Below are 24,819 nucleotides of genomic sequence, written 5' to 3'. Positions count from 1 at the left end.
TAAACTAACACAGTTGAAGTAAAAAATTTAGAAAACGTATTTGAACAAATATTTGAATTGGGCAAAATCAATACAAAAAAAGAATTACATATCAACGTCTCACATGCACATATATAAATGTGTCATGATAAAAAAAAATTGTTCAGTGAATATTCATGAACGAGGGAACTATTAAAAATAATGTATTAAATTCATTTACACATTTTTTAATTCACTAAGTAATTTTGTTAAACAAGAAATTTGGTTCAGGAATTTATACATAAAAAGCAGGGTTGGCAAGTTTTTGACACATGACGGTTTTTACCGGTTATTACCATGGTTTTTACCGTCATGTCAAAAACCCATAGTTTTGGTAAAACTGTAATTTTATTTGAGTTTAACTGCTTATAATTTAAAATTAATTAATTTTTGGGCAATAAAATTAGAAAAAAAGTTGTTAAAAGATATTTAAGAACAGATTCTTGCATTTTCCCAATATGTTTATATCAAAACATACTATTTGAAGTAAAAAATTAGGATACTAAACAAAATTTTCAACATTTTCAAGCATCACTTTGTTTGGCATATTACATTACTGAAGAATGTCAAGACTGATTACTTTCATTCATAAAATCTTGCTTTGAGAAACACATGTATACATAAAAAAAAGCCTCATAAAATAAACTTTTCTTATAATTTTTGTTTTCAATATTTTACACAGAAATGAGACATGAAAAAGCCTGGGAAATCCTTTTAGAGTTTCCTTGCAACATTGTAATAACCTTTTGTTATCATTATCCTCAATGACAGGCTTCCATTGACAGAATCTTCTCGAATTTTGGACTCATCCATATTAAACTCAGAAATTGACTGGGCAATGAAAAATGTGCAAAATTAGTCACTTGTTATCGTATGATTCGGCAGTGACCCTGACTTATGAACATGTAATTTTGTTTGTAATTAAGTTTTGCTTAATATGCTTTTTCAACAGAATAAAAGCTTTTAACTTGACAAAATAGCAGTAATTCTTGAATTAGTGTTTGTTAGTACTTACAAGTTTTGAAAGTTTATTTTAGCTTATTTCTAATATTTAAGAAATGCCAAATTTTAAATTCTTCTTTTTAGTTCTTGAATTTATTAATAGTTACAAGCTTTTTCGTTTGTTTGTTTATTTCTAACAATTAAGAAGTGCAAAATTTTTAATCATTTGCAAATCAAGCTATAATGATAAAAGTATCACTATTTTCAATAAGTATATTACAATATTACTGTATGAATGTATATCCTTCTATAAGGATGCATGTATATAGTTGCAAAATCAATAGCAATAATTTACAACATTCATTTATAAAGGCAATTATGTGAAAATAATATATTGTCCGCTATATGCCATAAATTTAAGAAAACAGTAGGTTTTTACCACTGTCATCTCAAAAACCAGTTTTTGATGGCAAAAACCCAACCCTGATAAAAAGACAACACATTACATTCATATTTATTCAACACATTATATTCCTTTATTATTCTTAATTTTTAGATGGTTTTAAGGATTTTCAGCTTTCATTTTCCAATAGTTTGCTTAAACGTTTTGCCATCAAAAACCCAACCCTGATAAAAAGACAACACATTACATTCATATTTATTCAACACATTATATTCCTTTATTATTCTTAATTTTTAGATGGTTTTAATGATTTTCAGCTTTCATTTTCCAATAGTTTGCTTAAACGTAGGCTCGAAAATGCTATAATGTGTCTAACTTTGTTGTAACTAATAATTTAAATAAAGTAATATTTATGTCTACGCTACCATAAATATTTGTCAAATAACTTTCATAAGAAAAATATATGATTATTGCGATGCCATAATAGGCATTACATATTTCCCAGCTTTTAAAATTACTTTAATTTCTTAAATTTAATTTTTTTAATATTACACTTAATCCAATTTTAATTAAATTGAACCAATTATTCAATTTTAATTACATTTCATAAAAAGCAAGTATAAATATTTTATTCGCTTCTTAACAATCAATGTAATGGCCAACTTTTCAATTTAATACAAATGAAAAACTCATTAATTCCCTGTTGTGACTAAATAGAACATCAAAATCTACTTTTAACTTTTTCTTCCTTAAGTTACTTTATTTCTCTTACCACAAAGCTACAGGGTTATATTAGTGCTTCCGGTCTTTTTGGCGATTAAACTAGAGCCAAATTACTTCAAATTTAATGTTAATTATGCAGAGATTGCTTTTTTATTGGCTATTTTATCTTTCGACAAATCGTCTTTCGCCTTCGACAATCGATCTCTTTGCATGATCCTAACTGTCTGTTGGGAACAACCCTTTCTTTTAATTTTGAACTCTTGGTATTCGGTTTGGCAGTTTCATCCCTTGGTTCGACGGTTAATTAAACTTTACGAAGATCTTCATAATAAAAAAGTGCATTTCTACACCCCTTTAAAGGAGTATCTTTTTATTTTATGTTTTTTGATATCTTAAAGGCCATAATGTATCGTATAATATTTATAAAAAATAAAGCAACAAATCTTTTTTGAAATAATTTTGTTCAATTTTCTGGAAAAAATCCCAATGTCCTCAGAAAAACAATGTACAAAAAATCATTAGTACTAAGGCCAAATCTTCACAAAAACTGCAATGAATTTACCTCAATCATATAAACGTGAACAATTTCTAAAAAAATCACTAAACGGATCAACTTCCATCACATATATATAAAAAAAAATTTTTATCTACAGAATGTATCTCTTCATTAACTAGAGTTCGAGTTAGCAAATTTTTCATACTCCAACTCTAAACTCCTGGATGAAAGGATTCAAATAAAAGCAAACAAGAGCACATGAGATGTAAAAAAAACTAATAATCAGGATAATGTAATAGCTTTATTTCAAACGAAAAACTATTTTAAATTCACTTTGCTTCTATCAAAAAAAAAAAATCTTAAAGTAAAAATGTGTAACCAATTGACACTTAACATATGTGGGAATCATCAATTTGCTGTGACATCTACTGTACAGCCAAATAACAAGAGGAAGAAATAAAATCTTATTCACTTTTCTATAGAAAGTCACTGAGTGGGTTTAGGGTTCTAAGAAGCAACAAATTCAGCTTAACTTGTAGTTTTCGACTTTAAATTCTTAATTTAAAATTTTACAATGAATTCAAGTAACTACTACAGAAATTTCATAGGAGGTGGAGGGTATGCGTCTTGATATTTGAAAAAAAAATTTAACTAGTTACATTTGTTCAAGAAATTTTTGCAAAGTAAAGTGAAATTTCAATAGCTTGAAAAGAACACTTATTTGAATTTTTGTACTTTTATATTTAAAACTGAAAAATGGAAGTCATAACTTACTCCATCATCTGTCCTATTGTATATTGGTAGTGTCACAGTTGTCATCATACCCAAATTCTGAAAAAGGTTAGAAATATTTATACTGATGAGGTAAATGATTTGTAAACAAAAATTTTTAAACTCTAGCAATCTACTTACCAAAGGATCAATATATAGGTTTGTCCATTCATAGTTTTTGCTTGAATTTAAAACCAAGGGACGGCCAAGAACTTTAACATAATCCTAAAACACACACAAAAGAAAAGAATACCAATTAAAAAAAATACCTTTATAAATTAAAATATTTATTTCTTTGAATATTTCATTGATAATTTGATTAACTTTAAAAGTTACAACAAATTTACCAAGTAAAACAAATGTAATACACACCAAAAAATGTAAAATAGTTCAAAAGAATTGCCCAAACCGGAACCAGTAAGTGTTTGCACAATTTTCAAAAGTTGCTATTCTTTAATTAGTTTTTATTATCAAGTACATTTAAAATTGAGCACTTAATAAGGAAAAAAAAGTATCTTTCACAAAAATTAAGACATGCAATCAGATTTATGTGCAAGGCATTTTTAATTACGGGTACCACAATAACCTGTAGCTCAGAGGCAGAATATAGCATTGTTCCATATGTAGATTAAGGGGGGAGGGACAATCCTTTTACTTCTTTAAAACTTATTTCAACAAATTATTAGAAATCATCACGATTGTATTATTAAACTAACAGCTAGAAAAGCTCAAAGATTTGAACAAACTGCCCTATTTTTCCTAAAATTGAAAAAAAAGGAACAAAAAAGATTCAAAGAAAGATTTATTTAGAAACAAAAAGAATTAAGTAAATTATTAGAAAATTATACATATGTTTCTAAATGAAGATAAGCTAGAAATTTGCCAGAATTTTATTTTATTGCAAAAGAAAATAACCAACAATTGCAAAAGTAATAAAATAAAAAATGAACAGTTTTAATATATGAAACCCTTTATACTGTCTAATTTCCTAGATACATTACAACTGTTTTTAATTACAGTAAATAATAAATGAACAGATAATAATGTAGCCTCCAAAAACACAACTTTCCTGTTAGTGACCCTAATCTACAAAAAGTTTTGGTATCTCTATTTTAGACACTCTAGCATTAAGACTTTTACAGTTTCAGGAAAAAAGACTTATTTAAACTGTCATGGCAATTAAGAAAATTTCAAACAATTGTAAAAATCTTATAAATGAAAATAGAATAAGAAACCACATTTAAGAAGTAAATTTGAGGTTCAAAAAGATATATCTCAGATAAAGATTTTATTTTAGTCTCATTCATTAAACCGTATAAAATTAATTAATTTTGTCATATTTTAACATTTAGCTGATTTTAGTAAAAGTACTAAGTCACAATCTTTGAGGGATATCAAGATGAAAAATTGTTTAAAATGCATCTGGCAACCAAATGTGGGGATAATATGACCCAACAGTTAAATGAGTGCTGATGATGAATGATTTTTTGCTGATATTTATTAAACATATTTATTAAATGGAACATATTATTTTTAAAAAAAATATGCATGCAGTTCATGTGTATTTTTTAAAAAATAATAGGCCAACACAAGTACTGCTTACAAGATTTAGCCTAAGTACTGAATAAAATATTAACTAAAATGCAATTTATATGTTTAAAAGTGAGAAACTGAATAATTTTTTCTGTTAACTGTCTTTATTTAGAAACAATGTATTATTTTACAGAGATATAATTTAGGAACATAAAGGAAAAAGTATCTTTTTCACTCTGTGGTAGGGGAAACTGATCTGTACAAATTTTATTCTTACAGAATAAAATAAAAACTTAAAAAGGAAAAAATATATATTATTTTGAGAAAAACAATTATAGTAAATAAGGAATTTCCCAAAATAATTTGGTTTCGATGAAGGAAAGATCTTTCATTTAGGCAGAAAATTTCACATTTTATTAAAAAAAAAAAAAAAAAAATTTTTACCTACATTTTGATGTGTTGTAACAGTTTCTAAGGACTATTTCATTAATGTAGATNAAAAAAAAAAAAAAAAAAAAACACAAGTTAACAATATTTATCGAAAATGGAGCATTGCTGTTAATTGTATATTAATTACCTATTACCCCAAATTTGATTGAGCCATCTTCTTTGTTGGAAGCCCTTAGTAATATACATATATTTTGATATTAATTGTTTAGGTATCATTGTAATTCTTCATAACACTTCACACTCAATATAATATTCCTTCACTGAGGAGGAATTAAAGAGTATATAAATTATTTGAACCTCAGAAATATTACAATCTACATACAAGAAATGAAAAACTCACCCATCACCTTACCCTGAGGGATTTATTTTGTACATCACAAAAAAGCAACAAAAAAAATAAATAATAATCAAATAAACACTTTAAACTGAAATTTAAAAGGTTAATACAAGAAAATCTAAAATAAAAAAAAGACTTAGCTCTACTAATAATTTTCCCAAGACTGTTAGCCAAATTCGACATAAGACACTGATTGCAAGGAAAATTACACAAATTTGGAAGGTCTCCATAAGTCTATGGAGTTAAGGACTAAAAAACATTGCAAAATTAAAATCATATAAACAAAATGAAATAGTTTCACCATACTATAAAACAATTCTGCTGAACATTTGACAAAAATAAATTAACAAATCATAAGGCACATAAAAAAGCAAAACTACTTACTCTACTGCTAGATAATCTAGCAAGATACATGCAACAACAGTAGACATGCAGGAAACATTATAAGCACTCACAGACAGAAACCTAAAATTTTTTTCAGCAGATAATAAATAATCAACAAGCTGTAAACTCATGCAATATCAACATTGTTTTCAGAAAGAAAAAAAGAAAACACTTTACTTGAATCTTGGTTCTGACAGCTCCCATTGCTTGAATCGACGTGAAGTAACCTTAAAGAGGAAAGAAGTTTCAGTTTAAATAAATTGTGAATTGATTGTTATTCACACAAAGATGGATAGAAAGTCTTTGTGTTGATGGAGAAAAAAAAAAAAAAAACAATATATAAAGCATAAATTGAAAGATTTATAGAAGGCAGCTATACTACTGAAATAGATAGGTAGCAACATCAGTTAGAAACATGGAGAATAGGTGAAAAATAATTATGGTTATATAAAATAGAATAAAAAGATTCAGAAAACAATCAAATACTAGAAACATTGTGTAACTTATGCCTACATCCTTTCATCCTTTTTTTTTTTAAATTATGGTTATGGTAATTTGCATAATTCTTTTTACCAAAAGATAAGTTGTTAACAAATGGATGAATTTCTGGATTGCACCTCAAATTTTGGATTAAATTATGTTTTAGCACTGATATGATGCCAGTTTTGCAATATAAGTTTCAAAGCAATAATATATATATATATATATAGACATAAAATATATATATATATGACATTTATTTTAAGAGCCAAAAAGATTTCCTAGCATGCTACATTTCTTTATGGAGATTTATTTTCTAAAAATAAATACTATTTAATTAAATCCATAGACACTCTTTTAATCTATGTCAATGAAACTAATATTTAATTTTAAGTAATGATTCAGAATTTCTGTAAAAGCTTTGTTTCTAATTATCAGAATTTCTGTAAACAAATCCCGAATCATTTAATATCTACCTACTATAAGAGACCTTTCAGGAAAAATTTAGAGGTCTAAAAGGATAACTTCATTTCATTGTCAAAAATATGACATGATACACAAATGTAAAAAAAAAAAAAAATTAAGCTACACAAGTATAAAAGATTTTTTAAAGTGTATATCAATTATTGTACACTTTTATGCAAAGAACGCCACATTATTTCAATTTTAAAATGTTCTAATAGCTCAAAATTCCAATTATAAAATACTCTTAGCATGAGGTTTTTAAAATCTAGATTTTTAACAACTGTATATTGATTCTTGACATTGGAGCATTTTTTAACATTCTCGAATTCACATGGTTTATGAATTGTTTTCATAGCAATTTTTTGAAATGTGGTTTTTAAAATGCTGATACTTTCTCTGTGGTATTATTTGGACACGCTTAATTTGCAACATTCCTATTCTAGATTCTTGTGGTCTTGTCAGTTAATTTTTTAACAGATTTTAATTTCACAGCTAAAATTTTTTAAATGGTTTTCAAAATGCTGATTTTTTGTAACAATATTATAAACAGACAACATGAATAATTTAATTGTCAAATTTTCATAAACTGATTTTTCGCATAAATTAATTTTTCACATGAATTGATTTTTTTATCTGCATATCTAACAGAATATCTACACCTTCTCAAAAGTTTGCTTAAAGTTGGATTTGATTTTTCAGAGTATCAATGTAAAATATACTGTAAATAAATGATTTATTAAAATAGCCTTTTAATTGAAATTACCTTTTTAATTGATTTAATTTTTAATCAAAGAAAATAAACTCTGTTTACAGAATAATTTTTTGATATGAATAATAATGAAATGATAAGGAAATGATAATGAAATTTTAAAATGATAAGGGGATTTTTACCTCTAAAATATAACTTAAAAAATACAAGCAGAATATTAATCACATCAAATTCATTATTCAATCTTTAAAATAAACAGTTTATGTAAAATGATAAAATTCATACAGAAATACAGCATAAATATTTTCACAATCCCCTAAGCTAATCTAATAAGAGTTGATGGTCAAGATATAAAATGTGCATTCAGCTATTATAAAAATTTATCTGCTTAGTAACTGTAACTGGTAGTTTTTTTATTGATGATAAATAAATAAAGGTGTATGTAAAGATAGTCCCAAAATAATCTCTTTTTTATTTATCCATTTATATTTAGAAATACAAAAATTTTTATTTTCTATAATATGACATTTTGGTATACTTCTCTACGTAATTACATTTTTGTAGATACTGCGACAGTTTATGGATACTCTTGTTATACAAGCTCTCCACCATGCCTTTGCATTAAAATTGATCTTTCCCTCCATTATTAGAGCTGAATCACATTTCCACCAGAAATCTTTTAAATTAGGGTACTGGTGAGAGTCCTTGAGTGCCATACCTGAATGTGTTATGTGTGTGAAGATATTACATCAAAGTTAATGCAAACGAGTGGAAGTTTAACAATTGATGAAGTTAAAAATGAATCTCAACGCTTTCTCAAAGTCATTGTAAAGAGCTGGTATGACATAGACATACAAAAACGGGAACAGTAATCAGTATTTACAAAATTACATTGATCAATAAGCATATTATGTAGGGAAAATAGACACACATTGCTTTTTGTAGATTACTTTCTAAATCAAATTTTATATTGATTGAACCAACAAATGAGAACACAAAGAAATTTGTTAAGGATTATAGTATAAAAAAGCATTCATTTACCTCTATTAGTACAGGCTATTTCTTTTAAAGTGGCATAAGGTACAGGATGAGGACCAATAGCATAAGCAAATACTCTTATCTAAATAAAATATTACAAATTATTTAATCGAAGCAATGAAGAATGTAAAATAACGGACACACAGAATCAAAAGAAATTTAAGATGAATTAGGTCGTTCATGCAATGACTCAAAAGCTAGATGGGAATATATGGTGCCAGAATGAAAGCTGAAAGTTAAAAATAAAAAGCGAAATTAAATGGTACTATAAACTATGTTTGATGGAAAAGCAAAATGTTGAAGAAAAGAAAGAATATAAAAGTAACAGTTACAGGAGCAGATAGATCTATATTTACTTAAAAAAATTAAACATCTTAAGGGAGAGAATAACAGAAGTTTTTATAAAAAATAATACTTAATAACAATCCTAATACTTAAGGAACATGAAATTTAAATAAATATGCAAAAATATTAAGATTTATATAAAGGGGGACAAGTGTTTAATTAAATAAGTATTTAATATAGTCTAGAAAATATTAATATAAAATGTATAAATATTATTAGGAGTATAATTATATTCTATTCTGCATGTGGAAAGATAATTCCTTTGGAAAGAGTTTTAGAGCTCTTCTTCAGTTCAATTTATGGATGGACAATAAAACAATGTGATTAATTTAATACTTCAATACTCAACTAATTTAAGTTATGAAACAGAAACTATGAATAAGAAACTACAGATAGTAATTTCAATAACTAACAGATGTTGTTATGCAAACTATGTAATAGTTTACAATACTAGTTTCTGTTGTTCATGTATTTTGTGAATGTTCTAAATGTGAATGTTTCTATGTAAAGCCCAGAATCAAATAGTGATAAAGAATAAACAATTAAATCCAAGGTTAATTTATGATTTCAACAGGATTCATTATTTATCTGACCATGCGTTTTGCAATTAGGCAAGTTTGTAGTAAAATATAATTTAATTTAAAAAGAATTATATGAATATGAAAGAATAGAAGATTTTTTATACACAACTTGTATCTAAAAAATGGTAAACAGTAAAAACTTACACTTTTATCAGAATTGTATTTGTCTAAAACTTCCCATGCTTCTTCGGTCCCACCATCGCTAAACAGCATGATTACTTGATTGCAATCTGACCCAGCCCACATTTCAGTACGATTCTCACGAAACTGTAAACATACACATATGTATAAAATAGAAATATACAAAATTGAATACACAACAAGATATACACACTCATTTAAAAAAATTACAGATAATCAAGACTAATGAAACACTAGGAGGAAGCAAAAGGTCAGGGATGCCCGTCCTCTGAAAAAAGTAAACCTAGAATGGATGTGTAAGACTGAGTAAATTTGCAGTACGATTTTAACTTGGTGTACATTTTTTGAACTAAAAGTTTATTTTTAGATCATAATAGAATACGATTAAATCTGTTTTATTCATAATGTAAATATTTTGGAAATATTAAAAATCGTTATTACGCATTTGATTTATGGATAAATCAGCAATGCTCCTCTTGAAAGACTAGCCTTATTTCTGTTAAGACACTGATCGCTGCGGCACATAATCTTAACAATCCTTCTAAAAATTCCAGATGGTTATATGACTTTTACGAAAATATGAGTGCTTGCCGAGCATGTGGTTTGAGATAGAGAAATAAAAGTTAGCATTAAAGTATGTGCTTAAAGGTAGCAAATTATTACTTAGCTCAAAATTATCACATAGCTGTCACAGTTATGGCTACTATGACAAAATTTTGAAAATCATCAAATGGCAATACATTAATAAAGTTATTAAACTAAAACAATTTCTTTTAGAATTACATTTCTGGAGAGAATAAGTGAAAATTGTTATTTTTGTCAATAAATATTATGCAGGTGTCTGTCCAGACATTTTGTGAAAGGTCCATTTTCGTAAAATTGTGAAAAAATTACTCGCAATTTGTGAATATAAAATAAACGTTAAGTCACATTCCTTAAACCAGGGTCCTGCTTTTGTGAATTTGTGCAAATAGGGTCCTGTTATAGCTAAAACTCTTTTCAATGAGTTTTTAAATTGTAAAGAGATACAAGATTATGCTCAACGATGTAAAATTATAATTTAAAAAAATTAAATTTTAAAAAATATACAGCAATTGGTGCTACTAAATTAGAGATGCAACATACTAATATTTGGTATTTACCCTACACTACTGAATGCAGAATATTCATATTGAACGAATAATGGAAGAAGCGTCTGTCGAAGACAAAGCTTAGCTCATTTACATCTGTCTTTCTTTCCCCCCACCCCCCTGGGAAGAATTTATTCGATTAACAAAACAATAATGAAGATAAAAAAAATTGTGAAAGGTCTGATTAAAAGATAAATTATTTTGTGAAGGGTCCGTTAATGGACCCAAATTTCTTCTAAACAGACCCCTGTTTTGTGCGTATAATATATATGGTGAAACAAAATTTCAAAAACACTCTAATTACTGCAAATATATTAAGTTTACCTGTTCGAAAGCTCTGAACGCAAATTCAAGACCAACATCTAGCTTAGCCATGTTGCCATCTTCAACAGTGTCAATGCTTTTAGAAAGTATCTAAATAAGATGTTAGAAAAGATTTTAATATTTTATTGAATTTTCTTCACTACTCCAAAACACTTTAATTATATTCATTTTAACAACGATGCCAATAGTCATTTAAGCAGATGTAAGTTAAGTTGTGAAAGTTATTTGTAAGCATGTTAAATATCAATATTCATTGAAAGAACAAAATTTGGCACAAAAGAAAACAAAAAAGAAAGAAACAGTCAGTAGGTAACTTTCAGGATTTGGTACCCATATTTATTCAAACATAAATCCCTTTAATAAGTATAAAATTAATCAAGGTACACACTTACAGATTTTCTCATATAAATTAGAAAAACAAAAAATGGGCAAAACAAAATTTATTTTTCGGTCTTAAAGCTGAATTATAAGTTTAATAATTAAAACTCATGAGTTAAATAATTAAAACTATTTTAACTATAATATGAAAGGTGTTTACTACACTAGGGAGCATTGCAAGCTCTTTACTGCCTCTATTTTAGGGTTACTGTATCCGGTGTATTTTCAGGTTATTTGGCTCAACATGACCTTGTTCTAAATGATAATGTGCAACATAAACCTAGCCTTGCTACTTTAACTAAATACTAACACTTATGTGCGCACAGTGCATTGCTTGTAACAAGAACAAATAATAATAAACAAATCAAAGGAAGCTAAATCAGGACTGCCAAAAAGGCTAGTTCTTTCTGTATATAGTAACCATGTTGCTTTTTTAAACAAAATATTTTAAAATAATTGAAACAAATTTTAACTTCAAATTCAGCAGAATTATTTAATAACAATATCTAATGAAATGCAGCAGATTTGAGCCCAGGAATCATATTATTTATGTTGTTTACTAAAAAAATTATCTGTTTGAAAATATTGCCTCACATAATAAGCTGTAGTAAGCTTTTTAACTGGTAGTTGTTAAGGCAAAGATCTCAAGATTTGTTTTTGTTTATATTTGTATTGAAAACACCACCCAGAGTAAGGTAAAATTACAAAAATGGAGTATCAAAATGTTCGTTATGAGATAAATAAATAAGAAATCATTTAGTATAATAAATAAAATATGCACAGCTAAATTTTGTGTAGTGTCATTATTAGTGCTATTGTTTTTCTATTATAGTAAAAATATTATTAGGAGAAAAAAATATTAAAAAAATGCATCAAAAAATAAATACTTGTTTATTTCTTCTGTTAGCTTGAACTAAAGTATCAAAACAAGATATCCATTTGGCAGTAGTATTAAACTAGAAGGGAGAAAATAAACTATCACGAAGGTTTACTTTACAGAACACACAAAGAGTAAAGTAGCATAAAAAGTAAATACATACAGATATTATGTTCACAAAGTCATTTTCACCAAGAGTGGTTAGCAACGTTTTGACAGCAATTTTCATAATTTCTAATGTTTGCCCATGCATACTTCCGCTCCTACACAATAATTAATGACATTTATGAGTCTGAATGCAATACAAGCAAAAAAAAAAAATGAAAGACATAGTAGCCAACCTTAGGAATCAAAAATTATGAACACTACATGCGAAAAAATTATACGCACCAATTACGAGAGTAAGACAAAAATTTAATTATTAAATAATAACATTAATAGACATATATTTAAATACCTTATATAAATTAATAAAAAAAAAATTATTATAAAAAAATCTTTTGTTGGAAATTTATAATATTAATATTTTATAATTAGGACTACCAGTATAATAGTTTAAAAACAACAATTACCTATTAATATATAATTATTATTCTCCAAATTATAAAACACAGGTAAATATTAAACTACACCATAAACAAATATTTCTGATGCAAGTGTTTAAATTCTACAATAAATTTTTTAAAACATAATAATAGTTGTTTAAGATTCAATTTAGTGAAATGATCAGCAACTGCTATTGAAATAGTATTTTCCAATGAAAAGCTACTAATAATTACTTCAGCACAATCACACGAAGCGCGAGTGCGGCGATCAGAACAAGGGATTGGTTTAAAAGCAAAAATACAGCAATTTTACAAAAATTCGAGTTTTTTATAAAAATATCGGATTTTCAATTTTGATTTAAAAATTAGGAACAAATCTGAAAGATTCTGGACAGTTGGCAGCTATGGAAAGATCTAATTGAGGAAAATGAATAAATAAAATATAAATGAAAAACATTGGTTTAAAACAATTGTACTGAAAAGCACAATCAAATTCTTATACTGAATTTTAGCATGTACAGAAAAGATAAGAAATTTAAGCATCTGAGCAGTTAAATAAACTAAAAAATAAAAGGGAGTAAAAGAAGCAATATTTATGCCTACAGTCTGAAAATTTGGATGGAAAGAAACAGTTTATAACAAATCCCTCAAAGGAGTAGCTAAGACAAAAGCAAGAAAGTCTTACCAGAAACATGAAACTTAATATCAGACAAAGGCCGAGGAGTAAGCACAATTTTTTTTTGAATACATTGACTGTGTAAAGGACTAAACATTAACAAGATCTTTTTCCAAGAGAAGTGAATTTTTAAGGTCAATATAATATTCAGAGTTTTATATTTAGGTTTAAAAAATCCATTAAAATTATTAAAATAAAGAAAAAAATTCAGATTTACTGTGATAATAATGATTATTACTTTTATATTGTTCATTAAGTGAATCGAAAATTATTTCCATAAATATACTTCCCATAAAGACATTAATTATATGATAGAATAATTTAAATAGACAGTTGAAATGAAAATGGTCATTGTTAAGCAATCATTGTTAGTTTTCACTAGATTTTGCTATAGCCCAAATGACACATATTGCTATTAATATCAAATTATTCAGTTGATTCCTGTGCTATAATAACACTCAGACATCATAAAAAAGAAATTAAAAAAAAAAAAAAACATTTAAGAACGAGGTAAAAATTAAAATGAATTTTAAAATAAAATTAGAATGTAAATTTGTTTTAATGAATCGCAACATTTACAACAATTTTGAGACAAGAAAACAAAAACTAAAACTTTTAAATCCAAACTTCATGTAGAATTTAATTTAAAAACTTACATTTCAGGTCAAAAATTAATAAGATCCAATTAAATAAGAATTATTAAAAAATCATTGATACTTACAAGTCCATTAATATTAACATGTCTTTAGGAGAGCTTGTAGCATGGACATACCTAAAATAAAATTAGAAATACCCTTAAAACTGAATATAAATAAAAATAATTAACATTTTATTATACAGTACAGAACCCGTTATCCGGAAATCAGAAAACCGGAAAACCAAAAAACCGGAACGAAATTCGCTAAATTTTCCCACCATTATAAAATTGTTTTTTTCCTTATAAAATTTGAGGATTTTTCGTTCTTTTTTGAAAGATGTTTACCTTACCATCATTTTGGAAATAATCGTTAGTGTATTGCTCCATCGTTTTTTCTTCTTTTTAAGATTATTTCCAAAAAAAAAATTTTTTTAGTTGGGTTTAACAATAAAAAAACGGCTTTTTGTAGCGATTCAGAAAACCGGAAAAATCAGTTATCCGGAATAGCGATGGTCCCGATCGTTCCGGATAATCGGTTCCCTACTGTATTTGCACATTAAAAAGACCTTACCATGGTCTTAGCCGAACATCATATAAGTCTGGAAATTCTGGTTTCCTGGGTAAGGTGATCCACCAACTAGCTGCAAATAACAAAATTTAATCTACCATGAAATATAATTTTTTACAAAACTCAAGCACCAGTGAGCAAAAATTTCAAATCATAAATTAAATTTTTTTATTATAGTTCCAAGCATCGAATTAATATTATTATTTGCAGGCTAAAGAAAAATAATTACAAACCAAAGGAATGATAATTTAAAAAATGACATAAAAAATAAAATGATAGTAACAAATATATATTACTAATTTAAAGTAATAGAAGTGCTTCAAGTTTATATATAAAAAAAGGTTTACAAGTATAAAATAAAAATGTATGTAACTTTTTTCATCTCTCTCTGGCGGATTTTTCTTTCGAATTTCCAATCCAAAAAAAGTATTTTTTTTTTTAAATTGCTGAAAATTAATATATGTTCTATCCTAAATTCGAAAATGAAAAATATTTTTGACAGCAAGCAATTTTTAGTTTCTGATTTCACATGTCAAAATAATATCAAATGAGAAATACCGGAATTTTAAGACCATCAGGAAATCTGGAGCAATAACTGGCAAAAATACGAAGGAATCATCACATTGAAAGCAAATAATCAAATATGCGATTTAAATTTTGCATGCAAAAAAAATTGTAGTAAAAACATAGGGGTTCTTTAAAAAGTAAAAAAATCACAGCAATAATTGTCGAAAAAATTATTGACACTGCATGGATTTACAATGATATTAGCACACACTATGATTGTCAAAGAGTGATTACTTAAAAGTGGATGACTTCGTGTGGTGTAATGATATTGGTATTTTTTTAAAAAAATATCATGAGAATATCAATAGTAATTACTGAGCAATGAAAAATAACAAAATTTCAAAAAAATGAAATAAAAATTCTTAGCAATGATAACCAAAAAGGATCAGAAGGGAGTTGTAAACGATAAAGTGAATGCTCAAATGCACGATTTCAAACTTCATGTGCATAATAGCTTATCAATTTTATTTCAATCAAATAAAAAAAGGGGGTTACAAAAAAAGACACCACAATGATTTATTAATTATTTTGCTACAAATCTGAAATTGTATCAAAATCCTCCTCCAGATTATCTTTTGACAATCTGGAAGATAATCCATTTATCAAAATTTTCTTCCCAGAGAAAATTAATAATGACAAACATTTCTTCCCCCTCTGTTACACAAGAAAGGCATCTTGAAATTAATTCAACTGAGAAAAAAAAAAAACTTGCTTTAAAAATTCTGCAGAAAATAAAATAAAATTTTTTTGCTTTCCAAAGGAAAAATCTTTTTGCAGAACTTAATAACTTTCCGCGACTATGCCGCTAGGATTCTACCACAGAGCATTCATGATATTTAAATAAAATGATCTGAAATAATACTACCAAAATTTTGTAATTAAATTACATAAAAAAAAACAAGATAAACATACCAGGATAAACACGCATAAAGCCAGACTGGCTTCCAAATGACTGCCACATTATGTCTGGATCTAGTTCAGCATTTTTCTTAAAAACAGTGTCTAGTTTAGAAGACCATTTTAAGCCATTGCGAATATCCAGAGCTAAAAAAGAATAAAATCAAAGCATTCCACTTTAGTTAAAAAAATTTAAACTACACGTTTGCAGAGCAGAATAAAAAATTTTCCAATGCAAAATCATAAAAGTATAGAGAGATTTGATCATTATTTAGAACAAATAAATGTGTTGCTTGCTTAACCCTAGATTCATAAACATTCATCACACACACACACATACAGACTGAGCAAAATATGCTAACTGTTGTAATCTCTAAAATTAAAGGAGATAATAAAAATCAAGCAATTCTAATAATTTTTTTAAAATACTCTTAGTGACTAATTTTTTATTATTTATATAAATTTAAAATTTTTCAAAAAATTAAAAACTGGTGTAACATGCAAACTTAATATATTGATTTACATTTGTAACTTTCAGTTTTTAATTTTTAAACTTAAGGGAATTACTGAAGAATTTAGTGTAAATGTCACCAAGAGTTATTTTAACAAAACCTACTAGAACTGTTTGATTATTTTCAACTAAGATTAAGAGTAAAAATATGATATTCGCAAATGGTGGAATAGCTCGAAAGTTCTGAAAGCTAATAAAACAAGTAGAAAATTTTTTCATTAGCAAGTAAAATTTTTTCATTAAGTTTAATTACAATTCACATTGAACTTGAGTTAGAAAAAAAAATATTTCAAAAAAGATTTTGCATTTAGGTACAATTTGTAATTTCACAACTAAATAATAAAATTCATATATGAGGTACTTAAAACGTTTAAAAATCTTTTTATCAATGTTGGATAGCAAAAAGTTGCATTAAATATGTGTATATAGTAATATATGCATGTTTTGCCACTTCTGCAGAACATTTGCTTTATCATAACTACAACTGCAAAACATTAAGACATTTTGCACATGAGACTATTTCTTCTTTTTACTAATAGTATAAAAATGTATTGTCATTTACACTAGCATTTGAATTTGATTCTCGCAAAGTTTCAAATATTATTTAAAAATTTAAATTATTTCGAAATAAATAAAACCACTATTTTTAGAAGTAAATAAAATTTATTTAGGCTTTTATTTAGGCAAAGAAAAAACTTTGCCTGAATAAAAAATTACTGAGGTGTAATAAGCCATACTCACATTTTTCATAAATTTCTACAGGTATGTGAACTCCAGAATATTGGGTATTCACTGCTTTGTTAAATTTTTCATTATACTGCAACTTAGAATCATTTTGCCTAAGATCTTTCAACTTAAGGAATTCTTCTTCACTCAGCTGAAACAGAAATCATAATCTCATATTTCCATTTTTTTTAAAAAAAAAATTTGCTAATCATGTTAAAATAATGATGAGATTTATTTAAACAACATTCCCACTCTTTTTTCATTAAACAACAATCATGAAATGTTAAAGAGATTCAAGAAAATATTCTACAATATAATAAGTGTCAACAACATCACTAATTTACACTAAAAATTTTCGCACATATATAAGAAAATTACTTCCAAGACATCAAGAACCTTTCAAGTTTTCTTTATTTTTTTTTTAGACAACTTTATAAAAAATCTGCCTAAAAACTTTCCGGAATAAGTGATGATTTCTAAGGCTTCTGCACTCGTTTTGATAAAAAAATTTTTTTTCTTTAGCAACATCAAGTGAGAGAAGGAAAGGTTTTAACTTAAAAATAAAAGAACATTATAAGCATTAAGCTTCAGTGCAATCGTATAGTATAAATTTAAATTTGTCCAGATTCACTACATATATGTACTGGTTGTTTTGATTATCATCGGATTCTGATATTAACTTTCAAACAAAGGGCCAAGTCGTTAACCAGGTTTACTTAAAGTATAAGTTCGATTACCAGTTGTAAATGTTCCTAGATGCTTTTTTTTATAGGATGAAAGAAATGTTCGGATGTTTACTTTCAATCTATTTACACTGCCCAGAAAAATTAACAATGTACCAATTTTGAAGTGATGTACATTATATCTGGGTGTAAGACTAATTTTAATTAGAGGCATATAGTTTTTAATAGAGTCACAAATGTTTGTTACATGTGAAAATATTTAATATGACTGTGGAGTAAATTTCTTATTGATCAACTTTTGCTAAAACGATGATTAAAGATTGGTACAGTTTGAAGGAGTTTTAAAGAAAAGCAATAGGACACACATTTTATAACTGAGCATTTCTAAAGTGTTTAGTACAGTACAGAACCCGTTATCCGGAAATCAGAAAACCGGATAACCAAAAAACCGGAACGAAATTCAATAAATTTTCTCGCCATTTAAGAAAAAAAAAAAAAATTTAGTCATAAGATTTTATGATTTTTTTTTTCTTTTTTTAAAGATGTTTACCTTACCATCATTTTGGAAATAATCATTAGTGTATTATTTCATCGTTTTTTCTTATTTTCAAGATTATTTTCAAATTTTTTCTTTTTTTAGTTGGGTTTAACAATAAAAAAAAAGATTTTTTGTAGCAATTCAGAAAACAGGAAAAATCAGTTATCCGGAATAGCGATGGTCCCGACTGTTTTGGATAACCACATATTTTTTACATGCTTGTTTAGTGTTGTTAAATAATATTTCTGTATTTGTATATTTCTATAATTTTATGAAACATGCAGCAGAGATAATAACAAAACATGATCAGCATTATAAAATAATAATTTTGAGTGTGTCTATTTCTATATTTTAATACAGATGCACGAGGGATAACAATTGATATAGATTTGTTTTTTAAGAAATGCATATTATTGGTTGATTATAATCAACCGTAATGCAAGTGAACTTCGAATTCATCTTTCCATTTTAAGAGTTTTTTCGTACTTTATCAAACAATATGTAATTATGTGCACATTATACAAATCAAATATCTTTAATCATCATTTTTTTTTTTTGTGTGATCTGAACACCCTTAATCAAATAAAATAATTGAACCGCTTAATTTTCTTCCTTCAAAAAAAAAAAAAAAAAAATATTATACTAATTGCATCTGATATAACATTCAAACAGAAGTATTAAATAAGTATTAAAATATGAAAATGTAACAATTTTTTAAGAAGTAACTACTTTCAGTGTGACTATATTGTAAAAGGCTCGGCATGAAAAATATTCACATTTAAGATTAAAAACACATATTTATTTTAAAAATTTAAAATTGATGTAATAACTTTATTTGCAAAATTATGAGGTAAATGAGTATAAAGTAGCCTGAAAAATATTTTAAAGCTTATCAATTCATAATGGTGGTAGAACTAAAATTAAAAACACTATTAAAAAGTTTAAATTTTGTATAACTATAGTTCGTTCACCAGGAGTTGGTATTTCCTCGGACGAAGAGTTCATTTCAGCGAGGGATTAAGAGGAGAAACGTCCCCACGCTTGAAATTGAGACAACCCTTAATGCGCGCCAAATGCAAATAGTGAATTCTTTTTCAGTCACTTACTTCACTTTATCATTTGCAAATATATCTTTCCTTACTCTAATTAAAAAAATTTAAAATTTAGAAACGGTTGTTTTCCCAACAAAAAATCTCAAAAAGGACAAACTATACTCTCAAAAGTGAAAAATATCATCAAAGATAATGAAATATTTAATGTTAGAAAAAACGCACATAAATATTGCAAAATAAATATTTTTGTCATATGGTTGCCAAATAGCAACCTTGTTCAGATTGCTCGCGTCCTTCTCCCAAAAATAGCGAAATAGTATCCTCAGATACCAAGTGATGAAGGGGCCAACTCCTGTAGAACGAACTATACCTTATGTACAGAATGGAAATATTTTAATTTAAGAAAAGGTACAAGTTTACTCAGAAAAAGTTGCTGAACTTTCTAACTCAAAGCTAAGAATTGATTGTTCTTAAACGTGTCATTCAAATTATAAAGATTCCTTCTGAATATATAAATAATGCATGATGTACAATAAAAAATTATATAAAATTGTGTCATTTTTACAGCTATTTCCTTAATGGTTTTATAAATCAAATAAAAAAAATAAAACTACGTATCTTAGAACAAGAAACATTTGAATAAGAAAAAAATTAAGTCTAAAATAAATTTTTCTTTTAAAGTTTCCTTTTACAAAGAGCTGTGTTTAAAAACTTAAAAGCTACTTTTGTTAATGTATCTATAGGATCCTTAAACAACAAAGGAAAATCAGATAAGTATGCTTAATAAATATGTTTCATTTTGAATTGAGCTCCAGGTAGTATATATTACAATGCTATTGGCATATCATAATTCTATTTACCACTTTTTGAAATGTTACCAATAAAAAATTGCTTAATAAAAGAGTACTTTTAAGCAATTTTTTGATATGAAAACAATATAAATACAATAGTTATATGCTTAATAATATATTGGAAATATACTTGCCTGTACTGCAGGATCAAAAGCATAATTTTTTATGACTTCTTCTGCAGCAGCAACCAATCTCTAAATTGTTGAACAAAATAATAAAGATCAGATAGGTATTATGAATTCTAAATGAATTTATATTAAATGAAATTCATGAACTTTGATTTTCATACTGATTACTCACTTCATATTCAACTCATTCTATGCAAAATTTAACAAATTTAAACTTTTGCATTTACACAGTAAAGGAATTTTGATACAGAGTATTGAAAATACTTTAAAGATATAATTAGGAATCAACAAATAATTAAGTTGTAAAATAAAAAAAATAATAAAAGTACTTTTATCCACAAATGAGCACTCTGCAACTTTTGCGAAAATTGAAACATCTTTCGGGAATGAAACTTTTGGCAGATTTTGACAATATAGACCTTTTTCATTAAGAACAGATAAAATTTTAAATGCTGCATTTTTAACAGTTTATGAAGATATTAAACTCATTTGTTTTATCATTTTTATCCGTTGATGCATACTGAGATTCATAACAAAATCTAGCATTATATTACTAGGAAATCATTACATACTATTTACCTATTAATTATTATAGTTCCATAAATAACTTTATAATAAAAGTAAGAAAATCATAATAGTTATCTTCAGAGAAACTGGTTTATATACAAAAATTTTGTTTGAAAACACTAAATGAATATATATATATATATCAAACACAAACAAATATAAATATAAAATTAAAAAATATAGACAGATAGAATTAAAAAAAGAAAAGATCTAAAATGATTGGCTTACATCTAATGCTTGAGTCTTTACAAACAGATTCGCTGAGAGATCTTGGGCCATTCTATCAACCAAGCTGTGACCATCCACTTTAGTTGGTTTGGCTTTTCGTAAATCATCGAATTTCTTAAATAATATTTTAAAAAAAAATACGTACCTTAACAATAAATCATACATTAAACTTGTAAAATTACACAAGAGGAAATTGCTTAGATAAATGTGCATAATATATTAAGGTGCTAATAAATAACAATAGCAACATTTAAAGTTATAGACAACTTAATTTCATTAACCTAATTATGGCTATTCATACAAAAAAAAAAGAGAAAAATCCCTGCTGTAGAGGATCAATGATGGCATGTCTTCGCACAATGCATGTCATTCTTAATGATGCTTCCCAGACTGTGACCAATAGACCATTGAAGTAAATGGATTTTAATAAATATTTGAAATCACTAGCCACACATAATGCAATTAACTTATAAATAAATTAAAGCATATAAAATGAAAAACAAAAAATTACTTAATATAAAAATACTACAGAAACTAATAAACAGTATTAATATTCTATGGAAATTTGACAACTTTAATCAAATATAACTATTGCCTTTCATTTTAGTTCAGCTTTTTGCAAATCTTGGAATTTCTCAAATAAATACATAAATGAAAAATAATAGTTACAATACAAATTGATCATATAAAGTATGAATAAGAGAAAATTACCAACAAAATGTTAAAATCATTATCAAGATTAAAAGATCATGTAAATCTCTAAGATTATACTTTTTGTTAATTCTGAAATTCCTTAAATAAGGATATTGATAGACAATTCAAATTTATAACATAAATTAAGTAAATAAATCATAATTACAATACAAACTAATCATATAAAATACAAAGAAAAAATTACGAACAAAATGTTAAAATCATTATCAAGATTAAAAGATCATGTAAATTTCTAAGATTATACTTTTTGCTAATTCTGAATTGCTAATTCGGATATTGATAAACAATTTAAATTCATAACATAAATTAAGAAGTAAATAAATCAGAAAAAAATTACCTACATAATATTAAAGAACAAATAAAGAACAATAACAAGATTTAAAGGTAATACAAATCCTTAGGATTATTGCATTTTGCAAGTCTTAGAATTCCTTAAATAAGGACATAGATAAACATTTATAATTAGGAATAATATAAATTAAGCATATACAATGCATAAAAAAGAAAGTTACTTAAACTAATGAAAAAAAGAATTCCTTAAATAAGGACATAGATAAACATTTATAATTAGGTACAATAAAAATTAAGCATGTAAAATGCATAAAAAAGAAAGTTACTGAAACTAATGAGAAAAATATGAACGAAAAAATAAAAAACAGTTATTAACAATTAAAATGACATTAATTATTTACCGTTTCAAGATTTTTTAATCCAGTGAATTTATCCAACTCCTGCGAAACACGACTTTGAAAATTTTCGGCCCAACTGTGAACACTGAAAAGATAAATAAATCACAGCGATTCAATAGATATTCATACATCTTTTTAAAGAGATAATTAAGTAAAATAGACACATTTTTCTAAAAATTATAGATTATAAAAAAATTGACGAATTCTTCAAAAGATTAACAAAACAAATGGATGAAATTCCGATGCTTATAACTATTATGGTATTATAACTATTAAGATATGTCATTCAAATTATACATAAGTTTTCGGCATGGAAAATAAACAAGTAAATTTTCTTGTGTGTGCGCAGATATTGCGAAATCATAGAGAGAATTCCTTTTCAAGTGACAGTGGTGTAATATTATAATTTTTGAAGACAGCAATTTAAGGATACTAATTTTGGAATAAATTGATCTTTAATTCTGTTAACTTACTATTCTCGGCTTGGAAAACCTTCTAAAGCGTCGATTAGAGCTAAATTTACCAATAAAAAACATAAATTTAGGTTTATAGCCAGCCGCAGAGATGTACCGCTAGTCGCCATTACGGCATTTTGCAGGGGAAGAGGGAGAGGAGGGATGTGGGAGGTAAGATCCTCGCCACCTATAATGCGTCACGTGATTTCCGAAGACTCTCCTGTGGCAGAGGCTACACCGCGGTACTCAAAAGCGCGCTTCACATAAGTGAAAATCCAGATTTTTCCTGATTTTGGCACGCAGCAGGTTGTTGCGGAACTTTCTCAAACTTTGGGATTATATATAGTGATAATATTTTGGAACAAAAATAGGATTCTTTGGATTATTTCAACTGAAATTATGAGAATGGAATATAAAGGAATCTATTGGATGCTTAAAATTACAGAAATAATTACTAAAATAATAATTACGCAATATAAAAATTGGAATAATTTGATTTTTTAAAAGTAACCATCATTGTTTAAAATTTTTTCCACAATTCTTTTATTTTTTTTTTCTTTGATTTTAAATCATTTCTTTCGGATTTGAGAATTTATTTATTTATTTTTTTCATTAAAAAATTGTTCGATAAATATTCTTTTATTTTTCATACATAATATTCTCTCATTTTTCTTATGAAAAATATTAAAAACCGTAATGATTTCTAAAAAATTACAAAATACAAATTTAAAATTTTATGAAGTAAGAAACGGGTTAAAAAATAGCAATAGAAAAAAAAAAAAGAAAAATAGGATAAATTTCAAAAATGATTAGTAAAGTACTATTGTCACAATGTGAAAATTGGGGCCGTTAGGATTTCTAAATATTGTCCTTAATATCTCTTAATTTTTTCTCAAATAATTCCTTTTCATTTACCATTTTTTTTTCTCAATAATCTCAAATTTTACACTTTGTCTTGTATTTTTTAAAAAAAATATTCAGCACCATTTACAAACAATGGAATTTTTTGGAAAAGAAATGTTAAGATGCTAATTTAAAATTCTCTATCATACAAATTTAATAACGGCAATCAAAAGAAGAAAGTAAAATAGGACAAAAAAGATTATGAGAAAAAAAAAGTTTTCATGTTTATTTTTAAACATTTTGAGCAAATAAAAGAAATCAATAACCTATTAAAATTAATTCCAAAATTAATTTTTCTGTCACTTTCTAAATTTTGAAGCACAATTTTATATATATCTATATATATATTTTCATTAAGA

General features: G+C 26.2%; 1 protein-coding gene across 3 annotated transcripts in view; it reads right to left on the bottom strand.

The window, feature by feature from the left end:
- The window catches only part of LOC107453108 (voltage-dependent calcium channel subunit alpha-2/delta-1), a 57,190-nt gene extending 33,461 nt beyond the window's left edge, over nucleotides 1-23,729 (bottom strand). For all 3 annotated transcript variants that reach the window (XM_043044668.2, XM_043044671.2, XM_043044669.2), the window contains exons 1-16: nucleotides 23,576-23,729; nucleotides 23,106-23,187; nucleotides 21,700-21,813; nucleotides 20,911-20,970; nucleotides 17,668-17,803; nucleotides 16,431-16,562; nucleotides 14,955-15,024; nucleotides 14,468-14,518; nucleotides 12,689-12,788; nucleotides 12,536-12,604; nucleotides 11,271-11,360; nucleotides 9,820-9,942; nucleotides 8,753-8,831; nucleotides 6,235-6,284; nucleotides 3,495-3,578; nucleotides 3,357-3,413 (exon numbers count right to left, since the gene is read on the bottom strand). In XM_043044668.2, the coding sequence (XP_042900602.1) occupies nucleotides 3,357-3,413; nucleotides 3,495-3,578; nucleotides 6,235-6,284; nucleotides 8,753-8,831; nucleotides 9,820-9,942; nucleotides 11,271-11,360; nucleotides 12,536-12,604; nucleotides 12,689-12,788; nucleotides 14,468-14,518; nucleotides 14,955-15,024; nucleotides 16,431-16,562; nucleotides 17,668-17,803; nucleotides 20,911-20,970; nucleotides 21,700-21,813; nucleotides 23,106-23,187; nucleotides 23,576-23,685 (1,407 nt within the window). In that variant the 5' untranslated portion in view covers nucleotides 23,686-23,729. The remainder of the gene's footprint in view (nucleotides 1-3,356; nucleotides 3,414-3,494; nucleotides 3,579-6,234; nucleotides 6,285-8,752; nucleotides 8,832-9,819; nucleotides 9,943-11,270; nucleotides 11,361-12,535; nucleotides 12,605-12,688; nucleotides 12,789-14,467; nucleotides 14,519-14,954; nucleotides 15,025-16,430; nucleotides 16,563-17,667; nucleotides 17,804-20,910; nucleotides 20,971-21,699; nucleotides 21,814-23,105; nucleotides 23,188-23,575) is intronic.
- Nucleotides 23,730-24,819: the final 1,090 nt, after the last annotated feature.

This window comes from Parasteatoda tepidariorum, chromosome 3 (assembly GCF_043381705.1).
Source record: "Parasteatoda tepidariorum isolate YZ-2023 chromosome 3, CAS_Ptep_4.0, whole genome shotgun sequence".
Classification (NCBI taxonomy): Eukaryota; Metazoa; Arthropoda; class Arachnida; order Araneae; family Theridiidae; genus Parasteatoda; species Parasteatoda tepidariorum.
This window is presented reverse-complemented; position numbering and strand designations above follow the sequence as displayed.